This window comes from Nyctereutes procyonoides, unplaced genomic scaffold (genome assembly GCF_905146905.1).
Source record: "Nyctereutes procyonoides isolate TBG_1078 unplaced genomic scaffold, NYPRO_anot_genome, whole genome shotgun sequence".
In the NCBI taxonomy this organism is placed as follows: Eukaryota; Metazoa; Chordata; class Mammalia; order Carnivora; family Canidae; genus Nyctereutes; species Nyctereutes procyonoides.
The window spans coordinates 22,521,743-22,543,159 of NW_026575136.1; the positions used below are offsets into that span (position 1 = coordinate 22,521,743).

General features: G+C 42.0%; 1 protein-coding gene across 9 annotated transcripts in view; it reads left to right on the plus strand.

Moving 5' to 3' along the window:
* LOC129495404 (E3 ubiquitin-protein ligase NEDD4-like) overlaps positions 1 to 21,417 on the plus strand; it is a 336,680-nt gene that overhangs the window by 288,765 nt on the left and 26,498 nt on the right. For all 9 annotated transcript variants that reach the window (XM_055302864.1, XM_055302871.1, XM_055302868.1 and 6 more), the window contains 7 exons: positions 331 to 408; positions 1,862 to 1,916; positions 7,531 to 7,589; positions 14,436 to 14,501; positions 16,486 to 16,715; positions 18,284 to 18,405; positions 20,842 to 20,912. In XM_055302864.1, coding sequence (XP_055158839.1) covers positions 331 to 408; positions 1,862 to 1,916; positions 7,531 to 7,589; positions 14,436 to 14,501; positions 16,486 to 16,715; positions 18,284 to 18,405; positions 20,842 to 20,912 — 681 coding nt within the window. The remainder of the gene's footprint in view (positions 1 to 330; positions 409 to 1,861; positions 1,917 to 7,530; positions 7,590 to 14,435; positions 14,502 to 16,485; positions 16,716 to 18,283; positions 18,406 to 20,841; positions 20,913 to 21,417) is intronic.

A 21,417-nucleotide genomic window follows, 5' to 3' on the forward strand; every position in this document is an offset into this window, starting at 1 on the left:
TTTCCATAGTAACGTCCCTGCTGGGACACTCTTCCTCTTCACCTGCTACAGGTCTTGGGAAAATGCTTCACCTTTTATTGAAATATTCTTTGTCCTGCTTTCACCAAGGATGAGGAGAAGAGTATATAAAATCTTTCTTGAGTGTTGATCAGCCAGCCTTCCTATACAAAGAGAGGTCCTCTCCTCCCCCGCACAGGCAGGAGTTGCGTGTGCAGCTCCAGGCACACGCAACCTATTGCCTTGGAACACACTACTCCAAAAGGGGAGGAGCCAGTAACTGCACGCAGAGAATCACTCTTAACATCTTCTGCCTTTCACGTTTTCTTGCAGGAAGATCCACGCCTGAAATTTCCAGTACATATGCGGTCAAAGGCATCCTTAAACCCCAATGACCTTGGCCCTCTTCCTGTGAGTACACTGCAGACACATGGAGAAGTCTGAAAATGTTTATCCATTCATCTGACCCGCTGTTGATGGAGAGACCCTGTGGGCCTTCTCTTTCTCCAGGCTTTTTTGGGTCCCATTGGTCTGTAATCTTTTAATAGAATTAGGCACATGGCTGGATTCTAGTAACACATACTAGAATTCATGTCCACTACTTATAAAAGAGAGTTTTGAATTGTTAGCGGTGAGTAGAAAGACCTTGTAACTAGGATGTAAGAGGCGTTCTCTACATGCGACAGTTTAGGCAGCACACATTTATTATGTAACTTAGCAACCAATAGGTTCCATCCATATTGCTAATTCAGTCATTGGAACAGAAATATTAAAAACAGCGGGAGAAAAATGCCTAAGTAATCATAGACGGTTTCTGTAAGTCATTAGCCTACAGATATTTTAAGTTTTTCTTCCCTGTTGAGGGCTGTTTATATAATTTAATTTTTTATCACTTATTCTCTTTGAAGGGCCCAAATGGGAGTTGAGCTATATTAGATTTTGAATGAAACTTTCACCATATGTCCTTCTCAGCCTTCCCACCCACCCCCATCCACCAAATCAAAAAGCCTTACTAGGACAGGAAGGTGAGGAGACTGGAGATTTCTAGAATGGAGGGGTGGTGGGCATTCTTCCAACGGGATTTTCCAAACTCAAGAACTTCACTGTTGCCTGGCATGTGGAATGTGATGGCACAGCTTGAATCTAGGAAGGTTAGGGTTCAATCTTTATTCATCAGGTTTTGCACAAGAATGCCTCAATCCCCAGAACTTTTTGGTTCCTGGGTTTAGATAGAGCCCAGAGAATGCCAGAGACCAAGATTAGACATCAAAAGACAGCATGCTGTCCTGATCTGTTGGGATTCCTGACTTTCAGATAGCAAGTAGGCACCGTTCAGATAATGAAGGCGTACCAGCCTGACCTTGGGAAAAAATACCCAAATCCAATTGTTTCCTGAGTACAAATAGTGAGAGCCCACACCGGAGAATCTGTGTGTTGTTAGGTCATTCAGCCACCTGGTGATAGGACTAGAGCATCTGTCTCTGACATTTTTAAATTAACCTTCCTCTCCCTTCAGTACTCAGTAAATATTTATTTAATTAAATGAGCTATTCAATCCTAAACTCAACTGTTCCGTGGAATGCTGGAGTTGCCCTTTGAAGCTTTTGAAATAGCAAGCCCTGCTTCTTGTTCATCACACAGTGAGTGGAGGCTGCTAAGGCTGGTGAACATGTGATAGAGTGTTGCTAGATGTTGTCAAGAGTTAACTGGAAATGTTTGTGGTTTATTCTTAATGTAACAATATACCCTAGAAGAGAAGAGTCAAAAAGCATTCTTAGAGTGTTTAAATTTAGCATTGATTTTTGGAACTCTTAGCTAATGTATGTATTCATTCATTCTCTCTCTCTCTCTCTGTCTATACCAGCCTGGTTGGGAAGAAAGAATTCACTTGGATGGCCGAACGTTTTATATTGACCATAGTAAGTAGGCTCTTTTATAGACACATCAGCATTTCAGGAAAAAGGATGGGGGGATGGGGAGTCATTCAAATATTATAGTGAAAGGTTTGTCATTTTACTCTTCATCTAGGCAGCCAGGTGTTATGTGGAGAGAATGATGCCAGAGAATCAGTGCCCTCATACGGTACTATGATTTCATCCCAAGTTTGCTTGAAAGTAGCCCAGCAAGCTTTCACCCGATTTGATCTTGTGACCTATTAACTTCTTGGGTTTTTTTTTTTTTAATTAAAAAATTTTTTTGGGTCCATAACCCCTTGATTTCTGCGCTTTTAATAAATACACTCTAGTAATAGAAAATAAGGCTAGAAGTTATAATGGAGTCAAAGAAATCTCTGTGTGAGCAGTGCTTGAAGCAGCATGTAAGTGTCTTAAACACTGCCCTCAAAGGTCTTACGGCAAGAAGCACATTCTGACTTATTTTCTATTCATAGCATGTTTTTTTGCACCCAACACACTAATATATATGGAGTTCGTATCTTGAAATTATAGTATAGTTGCTCCAGCACCTCTGAATAAATGTGTGGTTTCTCATTTCAACTAAAAGTTAAACTAATAAAGATTTTGCTTTTAGCCAGTAGGTTTTTTTTTTTTTAAGGCAACATGTTGTTCTCCATGGGAACATATTTGTATATCCCTTAGAATTTCTGAAAAAAAATGTTTTTTAAAAGAAGTTTTCAATTATATGTAAGTGTGTGTAATTGGTAGTATTTTGATCTTTGTTTTCATTTGGTTCCTAAAGAGCAAGTCTGCACCAGGTTTCTCCAGCCTCACATTCTCTTAACTAATCAAAAGTATACCGAGGAGCCAGTTGCTGGGTAGTCCGACCACAGGGATCCACATGGAAAGGGCTTGCCACTGTCTCATAGGTCTTGTGCCTCTTCTAGGGTAACCCCTAGAAGATACTGAGTGTATTATACACCTTTGCTTTCAGGCAAGAAAGCTTGAGAGGTTATTATAAATTAAGAAGACCAGTTCAGAATTAAACCAAAAGTGGAAGTCCTAGGTGTATTGGGGAATGGGCTACCCTTTGGTTAAAATTAGGTATTTCAATGTACATAGGCTTAGTTTTATCCATGACCAGAAAAGTACTCAAGGTTTGCATGCTTTCCAGAATTTTACAATTGCTACCATAAATGCTTTAAAATGTGCATACTCTTTTTTTCTCTGAAATGCCATTTATTTGTCATTCTACTCATAGCATAATTTGTTAAAATAAGGGAGGCAAGCATACCTCTCTTTCCCACTAAAAACAAAACAAAAAATGTTTCTTTTAGTTTTCATGCATTGCAATTTCAGTTTTCAAAGGTAGGTATGAATAAATAATGATCTTTTTCTTAAAACAAGGTCTCAACCAGTAACACAACCTTGGTCTGCTACACAGAATTTTTGACACAACATTGTGACCGTGTTCTGACTGGTGATCTGGTGTTCGGGTCAACCTGAAAAGAATTTTATGACTGTTCTTTAATGCAGGAGCCCCCAAACAAGAAACACTATGTTGCAAAAGGCATCCTAGTGCACATTAGAAATAATAAAGGTCATAGACTGGGTTTCTAGTGATGTGCATAGACCGATCTAGTATAACCTAGAGTAGATGTTTGATGAGTGGTGCCATGAAGTATTAATTCGTGGAAGGTCAGCAGTGAAGGCTGAGGAGGTTGACATCCTTGGTCAGAAAATGGAGAGAACTTGCCTTGGAGAAGCAGCAGCCATGGCTGCAGCCCCAGGTTGGCCCGTTTCTGTGTGCTGGGAGGCAGGAGAGGTTAGTTTGGCTAAATGCCTGGGTAGTTCCTTGTTCCTGATCAGTCCATCAGTCCCTCCAGGTGCTGAGCTCACTCGCTTCCCATCCTCTTGCCAGGACAGACAGCTTGCAGGAGGCTCCTCTTGGCTTCCGGGACAGTAAAGACCACACACAGGGTCTGCTTGATCTGAGTTAGGAAAGGTGGTATTTGTGGTCATTTCCATGGAGATTGAAGTTTGCCTTTGCTCTACCCTACTGAAAGGTTCTCTCAACCAGATAATAGTGGAAATTAGGTGAGCAAAAACTATATGTTAAGAAAAACATGTCTTTAATTACAATCTCGTTTGCTGTTGATGCAACATTTCTGCCATTTCTCCCCAATCTGTCAAAGTTTGCTCCATTGAAAGTTATAAAGGGGCTGTGTATCAATGAAACAGTTAAATTCCTATGCTGCTTCACCAAATCCCAGTCTGTGACGAGTACAGAATACCTGTCTTTTTAAGAGGTTTTATCAGGCCAATAGGTACACTCCAAAATGCCTTCCACCACCTGGCAGGTGACGTTGAGGGACAAGCCTCTCCTGAGCAGTTTCCCCACATCTGATTGCTTGCAAGATTCAGCATCTCCGTTTGCTGGCCTACCGCGTGCAGGATGGGAACCAGGTCATTCCCGTGTGGTGGCATTTTCCTGTGCCAGCAGTTGTCTCAAGAGAGTCAGAGCCATCTTGTCTTCCGTCATCCCCAGGACACGTGACTGCACATGGATGACAAATACAGCAGTGCACTTGTCTTTTAAATAATGATGCTATTTATTTTTGCTTCATCAACTTTTGAGAAGTCAGACTTTTTTTAAAAAGATTTTATTTATTTATTCATGAGAGACACACAGAGAGAGAGGCGAGACACAGGCAGAGGGAGAAGCAGACTCCATGCAGGGAGCCCGATGCGGGACTCGATCCCGGGTCTCCAGGATCACCCTCCTGGGCTGAAGGCGACACTAAGCCGCTCAGCCACCCAGGGATCCTGAAGTCAGACATTTTTAAGATTAAAAATAACCATCTGAAAGCCGTAATTTCAGAAGAGATCAAGTATTGAACACATAGCTCCCGTCTCGAGACTGGAGTATGAAGGTTAAGGGAAGATCTTGAACTGAGTTTACACCTCGTTTTGGAATCACGTGGTTCTTCTTAAAAACCAGGTATGCCCAGCAGCTGAGTCAGTGGCCACAGGTGTCTTGGAGACAAAGCTAGAAGAGAAAATAAGATTCCAAAAAAAAATTTAAAAAAAGAAAATAAGATTCCACTGAGGCTGTAAAATCCTGTTTTAGTCATTCTTGCCATCAGGCTTACCAAACCTGTTAATAGTAGCTACATTAACTGGCTCATTCTTCTCCTTCATTCTTGTCCCTTTATTTCAAATACATTGAAGACAAAAAGCAAGTTTAGATTTAGAAGTTCTGGGGAAAAAAATGAAGAAATGGCCACTCTCATTCATATCCTATACTGACAATACTTAGGTATAAAATCGATCTGTATTGTAACCACATAGAAATTTGTGTTGTTCTGAAATCTTAAGACTGTTTTAAAAGGGAAGCTGTTTTTGCCATCAGCTTCGTACAATTTAAAGAAATAACCTATTAGCCTCCTGTTATGTTGTGGGAAGCGTGTTCAGCAGTGGAGAGGGAGCTGCAGAGATAAGGAACACCCAGTCTCTGTCCTCAAGGGACTTATATTCTAGTAGCAAGCCTCAAGGGTATTTTCATTTGGGTAGAGGAATGAACCAGCTTTAAAGAAGCAGGAAAAGTGAAGACCGCACCTTCTCACTACATGGCCAGATACCAGGGTTGGTGGCTGGCTGCAAGAGGACCATAGGAACAGCTTGCTTTTTGGATGGATTCCAAATGACGAGTCAGATTTATCTAGTAAAGCAAGGGGGGTACAACCCCAGGAAGGAAAAAAACATGCAAGTGTATGAAAGTGTGTGGACTATGCCATAGAGAACTGAGGTAGGGTTGCTGGTGACCAGCATGCAGAAGAGGTTAGCATGATACCATAGGTCAAGTTAAAGGGTGTCTGCCAGTGGTGGGATTTTGGGTCCCTTCTGCAGGCAGGAGGGGGAAGTCCTGAGGATTTTTCGGGGGTGGGGGTGTCATAGTGGCCAAATTTGTTCCTTAGAAAGATCCTTCTGGCAGAACTACAAAGGAAGTCTTGAACAGGAATGAGTGTGCCCGAGGCCAGGGAAGCATAGGAAATAGTCCATGGAAGAGAAGTACACTCCAGAAGGCAGCCTTCTCAAGTGGGATATGGGGGGCAGCTTGGTGAGCACCAGCCAAGAATGGCCGGGGAGGATAGGGAGGTGGCCAGTGCTGGGTGTGAGCAGTGAGTGCGCTGTGATAGTGGTGTTGGGGGGGTATAGGATCACAGGGACGAGTTCTGGTCTTGGAAGAGCATGGGTTTGGTTTTGGTAGAGTTGGATTTGAGGGCGCTATGGGATACACACCTGCACCTGTCAAGGGTAGAACTTGGAAGTTGGGGTTTGGACAGACTCCTTGGGAGACGCCATGTGTACATAGTCATTAACTTACTTCTGCTCTGACAGTTCCCAGGTGATAAGATTGTGGACCGGGAGCTATTACTCAGCTATATTTGATTTATTTGGTTTTCCTTTGTTCTCCATCACAATGGCAACTTTTCCTTTCCAAATTCCTATTCATGAGGTAGGGAGCTTTTTGCTTCCATCAAAATTCTGTAAAACCATTGAAACATTTTACATAAACTTTCTGCCAACATGACTCAAAAATCAGGTGCTTTGGTAGTTTCATTTTAGAACTTGATCTTCGCTTTCATTAAAATAATTATTATGCCAGGTTTGGAAAAATTCCTCGTAGGGTCACTAAAGCTAAATTTATTTGTCATTCTTACCAGTCTACTTACAGATTATACAGGAAATGAGCAGAATCAGTATTCTTAAATAATCCCCCACCTTTTTTTTAAGCAACTTAGATACTCCCTAATACTCCAGAGAGGACCCATTGCCCTCTCCATACCTTTCCCACAAGTCCATCCCTGCCTCCCCCGCACACACAGTAGTAACCCACAAGCACAGTCATGAAACCCAAGTGATGCAGGGCGGCTACCGCACAGTATCACTACACCACTGAAGCAGGTGTAGAGGCAGCAACCAACAGTCTTGGTGACGTTGACTCTTTGAGAAGAATGGACACTGCTTCTCGCCACCTTGACCAAAAGGGAAACCTGTCTCTATGCTGTTTGTCCGCCATATCCAGTGCTCACTATTTGGACTTCTTAGCTGCTTTGATATTTGCGTGCATCTGAGTGACATGTGTAATGGATTATTAATTTGTTCAACATTCGAATTCTTAATTGAAATCAGTTTTCCATCACCATGAGCGAAGAAAAAAGTACTTGAGAAAAATCGTGTGTGTGTGTGTTTTAACTTTTTAGGGGCTGAGACTTGTTATGCCTTTTTTCAATTAAAGGAAAATCAAGATCAAGTTATAAATCCTTGAAAGAACAGGGGTTTATAATTGAAATTTTGGCAGATTTTCTTGCCAAAAACAGTGTGAATAGATGGTTTGGCTTTAGTCGTGCTTTTTTGATGGAGTGTTTTTAACTAAACAGTATTGGGGGTGTGTGGAGGGCTGCCATATAGAATAGGGTTCTCTTCTAACCCTGAAATACTAAGTCATTTATTTAGGGGGTTGCTATGGGAGACAGAACAGCTTTTGAAAAATCCAGAAATCTTTTTAAAACATTCTTGACGTAGAATAGATTTGAATTAACATTCTGATTTTTTTTTTAACATTAATTTCCAGATAGCAAAATTACTCAGTGGGAAGATCCAAGACTGCAGAATCCAGCTATTACTGGTCCGGTCAGTATTCTCAAGTTTTAACTCTTCAGTCTAATATTTGGGTTGCATCTAAACATGTATTTCTTGTATATTATTGCTCACCTGGTGCCAGGGGCCTGGTGTGGTTGGCTAGATTAGCATCTCTCCCATTTCCTCCTCACTGGAATTCCCGGGTGGGATACAACTGCATTTGCCTTTCTGAAGGGCTTTCACTTATAAAGGAACAGAAAGTGCTTTGCCAATAGTAACAAAACTATACATTTTTTCCTCCTGTGTAAAAAGGTGGATGAAAAGTATAACAATCAGAATGTCCTTTCCCCCCCTCCTTTTTTTTTTTTTTTTTTTTTTTGCCAAGCCAAGCCCTGTATCTGTAGAGTTTGTCAGTTCTTTCGGCCAAGGGTGGTAAATGCATGCTAACAATCTGAATCTCTTCTAGCGTGGAACGTTTGGAAAACTTTGGTTGAGGTTGTAGCCAACCTCTGAAGCCGGCAGGGTTAAGAACCTCTGTCTCTGCTGACCCACTACCTTACAGTCCCTGCCTATACGCCCAGGGCAAAAGGAAGCTAGGTAGAGAGCCCTCTTAAAATACTGCCACGTGCGGTGTTCAGCCCACCCCCACCCCATCACTCAGCAGTAACGGCTCCTTGGTACCCAGCACTGCCTGGGTCACAGTCATCCACAGGGAATGTACCAGCATCTTTGGTCAGTGTTGATAGGAGCCCGGGGAGCTAATTTGGAATTACAGGAAACCTGTGGCATCACAAAACATTGCAGACTTGGGGATCTGTTAAAAACTGGAGGAGCCAAAGGAAATAAAAGCATATTGACTGCTGGGCTAAGAGGCCAGTAGGTTTGGGTTTTTTTAATACTGCTTTTGTGGCTTTAATCTGGTTCAGTTCAAATTATGTTTTGAGTTATTAAAGGTAAGTCTGTTTGAAAACTTAAAAGATAATACCATGCAAACCTCCCCTGATATTTGACATCCCCTAAGTTAATTTGTTGGATTTGTTTATTGGCTTTGTTCAGCTGCTTTGGTACCGTGTAACGCAAAGTGCCCAATCATACCTCAGTTAAAACAGCTGCTTTTTATGTGACTTCAACACCTGCCTTACCACCATGGCTTCCTTTTGATATATTCACAGTCACGATAAAGCGCTAGAGTCCTATTTTCTCTTCTGCATCATGAGAAACAAGGTATTCAGGAATCAGTGCTGTTTCCAAGTGACAGAGGACTTTTGACATAATTCTGAAGCCTTTTGAAATATCTCTATCACTGATCATCTGCCTTCACTCAAACACCATTAGTTCTTACTATGTTGACAATTGCTTAGCATCATAAGTCCAAGTAGATTTGACCCAAAGAAAGATCTTTTTTTTTTTTTAATTAAGAAAAGAGCCTTGTTTACTCTTTCATTAGTAGTAGGGAGTCTTCTTTCGGGAAGAGCATGTATATTTAGGTAGTTAGCAACTTCGTGTAGACAGCTGGCTTTTGTTGTCATTCAGTTCTGAATATTTGGTAATTTCCATGATTGCTTTCTCTCCTTGACTTACAAGTTATTTAGAACGTGCTTTTCATTTCTATTTCTTAACTAATTTTCTAATTTTATTGCATTGTGGTCAGAGAATATTATCTATGGAATATTGATTACCAGATATTTGAAACTTCCTTGGCAGCTCGGCCATTTTTTTATATAAATGTTCTTTTTGTGTTTGAAAAGAGTGTGTATTCTGTCTTTGTTGAGTATAGAGTTCTTTATATGTCCATTATATCAAGTATATGGTGTTCAAATTATTCATTTCCATCACTGCTTTTTTTTTCCTGGCTGTTCTATAACCAAGATGGTAGTGTCAGACTCTCCCTTGGCGAGCATGGCTTTATCAATCACTTTCTCTTCCTTAGTATTTGCCTGGTATATCTTTTCTCCTGCTTAATTAGCTGTTTTTTTCTCTTTTCTTACCTAGATAGATAAAATACCCTTTATTTTCTTTCATTTCCTCTACTTGCTTGGAAGTTGATTTTCTATTTCTGTTCTTTCGGTGCTTACGTTAAAATTTGTAACCAACATACTTCATGTCAAAATTGATCACTCTGTTCTCCTCCTGAGTAAGATGGGACTTGGGAGATCTCTCATATCATCCTTCCTATTCACTTTCCATCGTTTGGCAACATTTTAAAACTTTCCAAATAGCCGTTAATATTTTAACTTTTTTCTCAGCAGCCAGTGCTTGTTTACGTCCCTTAAATGTAAGCAGATTTCTTTGCCAACCATTGGTTCTTATACCTGCTACCTCTAGGTTTTCCTCTGAATGAAGTAGGATTCCAGATTCTTAGAGTGTTGTCTACAGGTCAGAATCATCTGGAAACTTGTTAGAAACACAAATTTGGGGGTCCCAACCCAGGCCTACTGAGAATCAAGCAACTTTGGAGAGTGAGCCCTGCAAAATCTGTTTGAACACACCCTCCCAGGGATGGTGGTGCCCACCTGAGTCTGGGAGTGGGAATCTCTTAGTCTGAGAGAGAGGGCTTATATGACCTCTCTGATAATTGATAGCTCTAGAAGTCTTAACTAACCATTATTTTCCTAATACCTGGGAGATATTCTTTTCTTGTCTTCTGGCCTCCAGAACTGTTGAGAAGCTTGCTATTGATCTGATTGTCATTTTTTGGTAGCTAAGTCTTTCTTTTCTCTGGCAGTTTTGAATTTTCTCTGTGACTTTGGCATTGTGTAATTTTACTGTCATGAACCTAAGTGTGCATTTCTTTATATTCTGCTTTGGACCCATTGTAATTCTTCAATCTGGGGACCCTTGTCTTCCCTCCATTCTGGAAAATTCTCCAGCTATTTCTCATATACTGTATCTTTGCTATTCTTCCTGGTTATCTGTACCAGTAATTCCTCTTGGGTCTGTGATTCACCTTCACATTCTGTCTTCCTAATGTCTTAGCTTTCCTATTCTCTGTCTCCCTGTCTCTCTCTCTCTCTCTCTCTCTCTCTCTCTCTCTCTCTCATTGCTATATTGTGGGCTCAGCTCTTCCAGCTAATTCTTTTTTAAGCTTTTTGTAACCTACCCTTTACCAGTTCATCATGTCTATTATTTCAGTAACTATGCTTAATTACTCATCATTCCATTGAGTCTTTTTCACTTTGCTTGGTCTTTTCAGTTACTGTTATTCTATCATGTTCTTTTATTTTTTTTAACTCATACTTAGCTCTCAAATCATTCTTAAAATGCTTATTTCATATTCTCTTTTAGATTATTCTGTTATCTCTGGCCATAGGGGCACTAAATTTCCCATGTGTTGTGTCTGTAGACTCCCCTCAATGGTAGTTCAGTTTAGTTCAGTTTATAAAAAGTTCAGTTTATAATTTGTGTGTGTGCGCTCATCTTTTTTTTTTTCCTCCCCTATGAGGCATTTATAAGTCCTGACCTGTATTTACCGTTAACTTCTTAGCTTGGGATCATGCAGGCCCAGTTAATATAACTGTGGACTTCATACCCACTTTGGTGTAGGCTTAGAGTATGAATTTATTACAGGTCTGTTTCTTTTTGTTTTTCTCTCGTTTGTGGTCCTGGACAGAAGGTAAGCTTCCTTACAACTTTCCTGGGCTGGTGGGAAGTTTTCTTGTCCCTGTGTCAGATGTAGGTTTTAAGCAGGGAACTCTGTTTCTTACTCCCTAGCTCAGTCATACAGACTGTAGGGCAACTTCTGTGGCCCCATGTGAGGATTAAAACCCCAGCCCAAGCACTAAGTCTAGGTCCAATGCTCCCGTCTTTAATTTTAAGTCTTTCTGCTTATCTGGAACCTAGAGTTTCTCTTTCTCCCAAGTTTTAAAAATATCTGGATTAGGGGAGGGGGAGGGTTCCCTGTCTGTGGCAGCTCAACACAGCATTACTGTAAGTCTGTGTTACAAGCATCACCAGTGAAAGCGTTGGTAAAGTGCTGTCCATGCTTGCTGCTCTTATGAATACTATCTCATGTTTGTGTAACGCTTTGTACTTTTTTGAGAACTTTATAAATCAGCTGCTTTGAAACTCAGCAACAGTCCACTCAGGAATAGGGAAGATGCTGTCATTCCCAATTTGTCAGAAGCTCAGAAACCCACCCGTGTTGCCATCCATCCCAGCAAAGGCCAGAAGTAGAATAGGAGCTATGGGTGTGCTGGCCGCGCCAGGGTCTCCACGTCAGACACGAGCCCCCCTCTGAGGAGCACCAGCATCAGCTGGACCGGAGCGATGTGAGAATGTTTAGACCCGACTTAGGCGATCAGTCAGGCTTTCACTTCTGTTCAGAAAAGAAAACATATATAATATAGAGCTCATTGCTTTTATCAACAAACATGTTAAGTTTTGGAGCAGGCTTTATATTAGAAGTTAAATTGTACACAAGAAAATAATATGCCAGAATTTCAAAAGACAATAAACAAATACCAGACATGTACTCCACTCGTGATTCTCTTCAAAGGCTGCACTTGTAGGGAGGTTTTGTCCAGGGAGGTCTTTGTCCTGTTGGCATTAGTTCAGGAGGAGAGTATAAAGACCTATTTATTCTGCTGCTTCTTATTCATAAGAACTATCTCCAGAGAGAAAAGAGAAGTATTGAAGAAGGATAATGATTTTTCAGCTTTCATGCATCATTGCCCAGAAGAAGAAAGATCAGAAATATCTCAGCATTTTATTTCCACCCACATGCAGTCAGCACCTCCCAGGTACAAGTCAAGCAGGAGAGTAGAGAACACAAGCTGGGGGCAACATTTTAAGATATATCCTCCCTCTGTGATTTAAGACTCTTGAACTTGTATTTTAGGCCTGCCTTCAACATTTTCAGGGAGGACACAAAAACAAAAAATAATTGCTGGGAACCACAGGTTTTTGGAAACGGAAGAGCCTTGAAGTTCATCTAGTCCATTTCTTCCTTGACTATGAAGAAATTCTGTAGTCAGGAGGTTATGTCGCAGGGCTAGTTGGCACCGGAGTCTGCCTTAGAAGTCCGGTCTGCTAAAGCCAGCTTGAGATAATGAAAGGGCATTTTTTTCAACTTACTTTCCCTCTGACACAGTTAAGCGTAGCTAAAAGCATCAGCTGAACACTTTCCTTCTGGAGACTTTATACACACTGCTCCTGTCGTGGTGTCTTCCTTCCTGCCCTCTGGGTTCTGCTCAGACCACTCCTATAAAGGAGCCTACTGGCAACTCTGTTTTCCCTCAGTACATTTACCACTATTCATTTATTTATTTCTTACTGCCTGTTACACACAATAGCTTGCAAGCTCCTGGAGGGAACAGGAAAAGAAATCTTTGGTGGGTGTACCATTATTTCCCTAGCACCTGAAATCTTGGCACAGAATAGGAGCTCAGGAAGTATCTGTTGAACGAGGAACCACCAAAGAATCCATAAAACTGACAGGAAACCTTAGTTTATGATGGGATATAGTATTAGAGCAAAAAACATGATAATGTCCTCATTGGCTTATATCAGAACAATGTATCCTTGCCCTTACTTTGGTGGTCTCCTGAATATTGGCAAAATTTCTACCTTTTCTAGAATCAGGATTCATAATTGACTTCATCAGACTGAACACGGCCCAAAATAAATATGATAGATGGTCAAATCTAGTGTTCAATGGAAAATCCAATGAAGAATAGCTTAAAAGCTGAGATCCTAGGTACCATAAATTGTCTTAAGAATCTCCTTAGGATATATAAACACGTTGTCTTTATTGCTCTTGAATTACAAAGCAAAACACTGACATGATTATTGTTTTCTATAAGAGTGGTTATTTTTGTTTTGGCTTATTGTTTGTGTGATTGTGTCTTAAAATAGTATGAAGGAGGGAAGCTTTTGTTTGTCACTTCTCCTCTTTCTGAAAAAGTATAAGGTGTTAGGCTTGGAGTCTGGAGACACTTTAAGGATCAGTATATTTTATTAACTTAGCCCAAAATGATATCAGCAGAACTATTCTTGCCCAAATTCATACTATTTGTGGAAAAGCAACAAGTTTTTCTGAGTACGAGGCTGTCACAGTTATGTCCATGTGTATGCAAAAGCCAATCTTTTCCGCTTTCTAAAAAAAATAATAAAGCCTTTTCAGTAGCCTGAAGTCAGGGCTCTGGCTCTCAGATATTGTAAGTACTTTACACCATAGCAAGTAAGTAGTATAAATGACGACATTAAAATGTTATTACTTTACCAGAAGAGATTCCAGAACTTTTAAGTAATGATAGCCAACTCAGTTACTGAACCCACGCCTTTGGTACCATCACTCTGCTTCGTAGATACGCCACTCCAGATATACAGAAATCCCTGCCCAAGACCTGCTAACTAGTAAGAGGCAAACCTTCCATTCCTAAATCGAAGACCTTTCCAAAATGCTGTCTACCTGATTTTATATTCCTTGCTATGAGTATCCATTCACTAGCCTTTCTTGTCATTTTATTTCTTCCCCATGGTTTCTAAAAGCACAGTTAGTCTTTTCAAAATGACCACATACGTGATTTTGGATTTTATCTTAAAGAATCCTAGCCAATGACTTTTATCTAAATCCCCCCCAAAAAAAAGGTTACACCCCAACTCCCATTTAGACAAAAGTCACGTGGACAGTGTATTTGGTTTATGTTGCATATCTCTAAAAATGATGTCAATCCAGTTATTTTAAGGGGTAAAAGCCCCCCACTCAGTGCTGATTTGCCGCAATCACCTCTAGGCCTTTCTGTCTACACTATAGACATTATATAAATTTCAGTGATTATACGGAGAGTGAGAATTTTAAGGTTTATGATTTGTGAAATTCTGTGAATGTTGGCTCAGTAGACCTAAAATTTCTAGTGTATTGTGTACATTATCAATATGTATAAATTTATCTTCCAGGCTGTTCCTTACTCCAGAGAATTTAAGCAGAAATATGACTACTTTAGGAAGAAATTAAAGAAACCTGTGAGTAACATATCTTCCAGAAATGCTGTTCTAGTCATTTGTAAGTTACCAAAGTTACGGGATCCCTGGGTGGCGCAGTGTTTTGGCGCCTGCCTTTGGCCTAGGGCACGATCCTGGAGACCCGGGATCGAATCCCATGTCAGGCTCCCGGTGCATGGAGCCTGCTTCTCCCTCTGCCTGTGTCTCTGCCTCTCTCTCTCTCTCTCTCTCTCTCTCTCTCTCTCTCTCTCTCTGTGACTATCATAAGTAAATAAAAAAAAAAATTAAAAAAAAAAGTTACCAAAGTTACTTCAGTGAGAACGACTCGTGTGTCACCTTTATGTGTGTACTAAAAATATTACCTTCCTTTTTCCATTGCACTTTGATCCACCTGGATCTTCAATCTGAATTTTCTTTTTTAAGAGACATGGTAAGTGAAGACTAACCTAGTATTACATATCAAATCAACCTGAGTGGTCATTTCTTATGTAATACATGAAAAGATAGAAGTGATTTTAATGGGATATAAACCAATTCAGGACCTAGTCAGAAAATCTGGAGAAGCCTGTGCACTTGCCTATGGTCATCATCATAAAACCTAGACCCCACTTACAAAAATGTTCCCGTCCTTCCCTTCCAATTCAGAAGTATAATTTTAATCCTGCTGCTAACATAAACACAATTTGTAATACTAAATTCTAATATTTGGCATATTAAGAGCAAGTGTAAATTGTCAGATTAAAATTCTTAGTGGGAAACCCTGTAAGATTTTTACAAGACCGAGAAACCCTATGAGGTTTTTTACAGGCAGCATTTAAATCACAATATTACATTTTCTACTGACACATCCTCTCTGGATCTTCAGCACTGCATCTTCTGTTGTACTGCCTGACTTTACCTCTCTGATCCATGTTTTACCAGTTTTCCCTTCAATTTGAGCATCCGTGGTTTCTACACCAGCCATGGTTCCTTGGCTTCCTCCCCTCAGGAAGAGGAGAGTATTGGCCATGGCTCCCCTCACCCCAGTCTGCCCAGGCTCCATCCCCACAGCCAGTCCCTCTTTTCTGGGCCTCTTTGATGGGGATGCCCAGATGCACGAGACGTCGTCTCTGCGTCGGGAGCTCTCACTTTGGGGTTCTCTTCTCCCAGCGTCCTGATTCAAGTAGTTGTTGGATAACTGCCCTTGAAGTGACTTCGACACACACATGTAAAATTCCTCAGTGTTAACTTTGTGAGGAACCTACATTTCCCCCAGTAGCAGGGGATGACTTTGTGGGTAGTAGCCCATCTCTCCCCAGCACCTCCGCTGTGGTGTCACCTGCCAGGAGGCTCACTCTGCAGATCCACTGTCAGGGCAAGGCTCACCCTGGTCCTCCTCTGTCCAGGCTGTGGTTATGCCCAACTCCAGTCAAGTGCTTACTGACGTTCATGTTCATGAACTGTGACCTTTGCAATGCTTTCCCACAACTTGGCCTGATAACCGAGGTCCCACTTCTGATGGCAACAAAATTAGCTTGTAGGCATGGGGGCTCCCATCTCCCAGCTAGAGTCCCTGCCAGAGTTGGACGTGCGCTCATCTCGGCCAGGTGAGGATTGTTTTATGGGTTTCTGTGACCTGGACTAACATCCCTTTCTTTGACAGAAGCGATGTGGAGAGTTGACCATATTTCAGTGGCCCGTAGGTGGATAAGTGCCCCACATGGTTTATAAAATGGGGAGAGGATGACGGTCTTCTCCTCAAACACACTTTCTTGTGCATCATGTGTTCCCGGCTAAATCTGCCAGCTGCTGGCACATACTCTGTGTATCTTATCCTGACATAGTGGGGCTTGCTGTCTGTGTGAAGAAAATCCCTGAAGGAGGGAATCTCAGCTGGAACCCTTCATCACTTGTTTATTTGAAGACTGCCGTCATTTCTGCTCTTTGTTGTTGGATTTTTTTTCTGTTCGAGAGTAAAGCGTGTGTTTACTGTGTGATTACAGGCTTGTTTTCTTCTTTCGTGTAGGCTGATATTCCAAATAGGTTTGAAATGAAACTTCACAGAAATAACATCTTTGAAGAGTCCTATCGGAGAATCATGTCTGTGAAAAGACCGGATGTCCTGAAAGCTAGACTGTGGATCGAATTTGAATCAGAGAAAGGTCTTGACTACGGGGGTGTGGCCAGAGAGTGGTTCTTCCTCCTGTCTAAAGAGATGTTCAACCCCTACTACGGGCTTTTTGAGTACTCTGCAACGTGAGTATGCGGAGGGCTCTCTGAATGTGGCCCCCCCCACCCACCCCCACCCCCACTGAACCAGTTTTACTCATAATGAATTTAAATTTAACAGGAGAATGAGTGGCTCAGTCATTTAAGATGAATTAACAGTGCCGATTTCAGCCCCCCCCCCAACCCTCATAGATCTAGAACAGGTTCCGACTCTCCATGGTGAAGTAATGTACTCTGTGAACACCTAAAAATAATTTTTCCTTTGTCATCCAGGTTCACGTCATTGAAATTGAAAATGTGCTGGGTACTTATGGTAGGGAACAAGAGGCAATTTTCATTTGTAATGTTATGCTAATTCGAGAGGATTTGTCAGTGTCAGAATTCAGAAACTCATCAGGTTACAGACAAGAATAGTTTCTGAAGTTCTACTACTCAAAGGCAAATGATGTGAACCTTGAGGACCCATTCTTCGTGTCCTGGTCCTGTAAGGAAAGAAACAGATTCTCCCTTGCATTAGGATTTCATGATTCCCAAACATGGAAACTGAGGCCGATTTAGTTGCCTTCTCAGGAATCCACACCTGCGACTTACAAGGCCACACATTCCTTCCAGGCTGTAGAGTCTCCAAAGGCTTAGACTAGACCTGAGGCCCCAGTAGAATAGTTGACCTTGCTGAAAGGCAGCCTGTGCTCTAAGGGGACATGGCTTCTCCCACATTATCTACCTGGTGCTACTCTCCTGGAAGCTATTTTGGAAGCCAACCTTAGCATCCTCCTTGGTTGATCTAGCCAAGAATTTCCCATTTTGTTTACTGTTGTTCTCCAGTCCCTTGAGAAAGCCTGCTATGTGAAATTGGTAAAACCTTTGAAGTGGAGGGCAGGGTAGGAAGGTAAGACCCTAACCTCTCACCCACATTCCCAGAGAGAGAGAGAGAGAGAGACCGACCACCACCACCCCCATGCCAGGGGAATCTATGAAGCCCCATTTGAAGCCAACTGATCTCAAGATTTTGAGACCAAAAAATGGTGATTAGATACATGTGAACATTTTGAGGTTTGCAGTGTTGAGACTCCAAATGCTGCTACCAGTGCCCTTGTTGAGTGGGGGAGGGGGAGGGCACCTTTCAGGGCAGAGTGTGCTGGTCGGACCAAGGGTTGGGTCCATCAGAAAAACTTGAATCTCCAAACCAAAAGTCTCCCAAAGGAATTAACCCTCATCCTCACAGAGAAAACATGGTACTCATGTCATTGGGAATCCACACATGGTTCCTCTGTGTTAGACGGCGTTTCTCATCCTCCCAAGATATTCGCCTAAACCATATGAAACTGACATTTCTGTAGAGCAAAAAGTACTCAAATATGAACAGTTTCTTGAAGTGTAACGTAAGAAACGTAACTGTTCTGTTAGACCTCAATGGGTCACAAAGGGACTAACTAGACAGTCATGTCCTCTAGCTTATGCCTTGTCCCATTGGGTACAGAACGTTCGCAGGTGTGCTCTGCAAGTCTAATGACAGGAGGCAAAGGAGAATTCAGATCTTTGCATTTCTTATTTAAAAGTATGATTGTGCTTTTCCCTTCTATCCCTCCCCAAAGGGACAACTACACACTTCAGATCAATCCCAATTCAGGCCTCTGTAATGAAGACCATTTGTCCTATTTCACTTTTATTGGAAGAGTTGCTGGTCTGGCAGTATTTCATGGGAAACTTCTAGATGGTAAGTTACTGACACAAAGGAACCAAAATGGGACATTGCTGTTTGTGGTTCCTTATTAGGCTTCATATCTTTCACATCACAATTTTAAGCAGAAGTTTCACTGATTTCTCTAGAATTCGATAAATTAGTTTTATGGTTTGCCTATAAAAGGTGCTTTTCCCTGGTGTCATCCTAATTTGAGCACTGAAGACATAGTGTCTACAGTTTCAAAAAAAATTTTTTTAACTGACAGTGTGAAGCACAGAACATTCTGTATTTGCACATTTTCTGCTATCCAGAGTAACTTTTTTTTTTTTTTAGCAAGAGGTAGATTTGGTGACAGATGGAAAAGCTAATTGAAAAGTTAATGAAAATGATCTCATCCACCCAATATCCTGCTATTGTTCTGTTTGTCCTCAGATTATTATTTTTTAATGTGAAGGGATTGTAAATAATTTCAAAGCAATGCTAGAAGTCAGTGAAGACCTTGACCCTGAGATCACTGCTTAAACAGATGGCACAAAAGAATCTCATTATTATTTAGAGCATATAAGTCAGGGAAGAACTTCAAGGTAACCTCGGAGTTAGAAGTCAGATTTCTTCCCTGGCTGGATCCGTAGGCTGATTAAGAGTAGACACCTCTTCTGGATTCCATTACTTCAGAAGTACTAACTGGAAGGGGGGATTACAGAAATCCATCAGTGAGGAAGTAGAGTCAGAAATATTTTTGAAGGAGGAACCTGGGTGGCTCAGTTGGTTAAACATCAGACTCTTGCTTTTGGCTCAGGTCATGATCTCAGGGTCATGAAATCAAGCCCCACAAAGGGCTCTGTGCTCAGTGAGGAGTCTGCTTTTCCTTCTCACTCTGCTTGTCCCCCTGTGAGTGTGCACATTCACTCTCTCTCTAGTAAATAAAATCTTTTAAAAAAAATCTATTTTGGGCGGGGCCTGGGTGGCTCAGTGGTTGAGCATCTACCTTTGGCTCAGGTCGTGATCCCAAGGTCCTGGGATCAAGTCCCACATCGGGCTCCCCTCAAGGAGCCTGCTTCTTCCTCTGCCTGTGTCTCTGCCTCTTTCTCTGTGTCTCTCATGAATAAATAAAATCTATAAAAAATTTTTAAAAATTAAAATATCTATTTTTGAAGAATGTGGGCATAACACAGTTGAGGATAGAGAGCAGAGAGTAATATTTGAGGTCAAAATTATAATTACCATAGAAAATGAGGTTTTCTCAGTAATTATGTTAATTGTTTGTGGAACTTCAACTATTCCAGTGAATAATTGATGGCCCCTCTGTACTTCTCCCTTTAATATATCTTCACTGGTAATTGCTAGCTGATTTTGATCCACTTATTTCATGTTTTATTTTTGGTGGGGAAAGTAAACATTTTTTTTTCCTGATTAGAAGGAAACTGCACTCATTATTTATGTATTTTATACACACACACACACACACACACCGTGTGTGTGTGTGTATAAATATATTTTAATTCTGCGACTTGGGAGTTACACCATAGATTATTTTAGCTTGTATAGATCCATTTCAGCCTTCTTAAAGGTCTGTTTATTTACCTTCTGCCAAGTGAGAAGACATTCTTAGTTGCTGCAGAGAAATCTGGAAAGATGATAAGATCTTGGCCTCAGTGAACTTCAGTTCTGTGGGAGGGGATAGGCGAATGGGCGAGGAGCAGGAGAATGGGGGCCTGTAGGAAGAGGGAGCGTGGGAGGAGAAGGCAGCCTGGCAGGAGGGTCCAGGGAGTGGACCTGTGCCACACCTCGAGGGTGGGGTAGGAGTAGGCATTTAGGAGCTGGGGTCACTAGAGAGCCAAGGCTCTTGTGAGAGGAGGAGTGGAGAGAGGCAGGAACACAGCAGGGAGGAGGAGACTGCCACAGAGGGGAGAGCAGTGTGCCTGGGAATTCTGGAGTGAGAACCAGAGGGCCCACAGGTGTGTGAGGCCAGAAGGAGAGCCCTCACCCCCACCCCACCCCCGCAGATCCTGTGCACTCCCCCTTCCCCGGAAGACAGCACAGCCTTCTGGGTGGTCACCCTTGTTCCCCTCTTGCCCACTTCCTGCTTGTCTCCCCATTACTGCCCAAGCAGTGATCCCCAAGTGCAGGTGAATTTTCACCTGGCTTTTCCAGGACACCCGATCCCCAGGCAGCAGCCTGACTCCCCAGACCCCTCGCGGCCTGTCCTCGCCAGGGCGCCTTACCCTCTACTTCTCCTTTGTACTCCGGCTCATGTGGCTTGTTTGAGCTGCAGACGCCTGCTTGGCCTTCAAGAAGCTCTTTTTCCCTCTGTGCTGTACTCTCTCCCTTTCCTGAGCCCTGCCTTCCCCTAGGCCAGGCCTGGCCTCTCATCCAACCTGCGGGCAGCTTAGTTTTTTATTTCATGCTCTGATGCACAGCAGTATCAAAGCTTGGAAAACTAACCCCTGGTTTTCCACCATATCTTAGGTTTCTTCATTAGACCGTTTTACAAAATGATGTTGGGAAAGCAGATAACTCTGAATGACATGGAATCTGTGGTAAGTGAATATAGATCACTCCCATGGGCGTCACGGGCCACCTTCAGGAGAGGTAGCTGAGACCACGTTGTAGTCACGGTGATTTTTGTGGGTGTTGTCATTCGCTGTGAACAGGGAACATTGATTTGTCCAAGGAGTTAATTGCTCTCCCTGGCTTTTATAATAAGTAAATCGTTGTTCGCATTTCCTAGATTCAGTGGTGCTTGAGGTGGGCAGACACAGATCTCGGCCACCTCACTTAACCCAGAACTGGTTTAACCAAATTAAATCCGAGGGTCGTCTGGGGATCTCACTGCAGCTCCTGCTCTCCATCGAAAACTAATAATACGACTGTTTAGAGATCCATCTGGTCTCCCTCTGTTTTCTGATCTCAAAAAAAGGTAGGAGCACAGGCCAGAAAACAGACAAAGGGAAGAGCATTTACCATCACCCCAGATGTGGAAGTGACCAGTACAGTCCAGGGGATGGGATGAACCCAGTTAGAAAATGATGCCAGGAGACACTC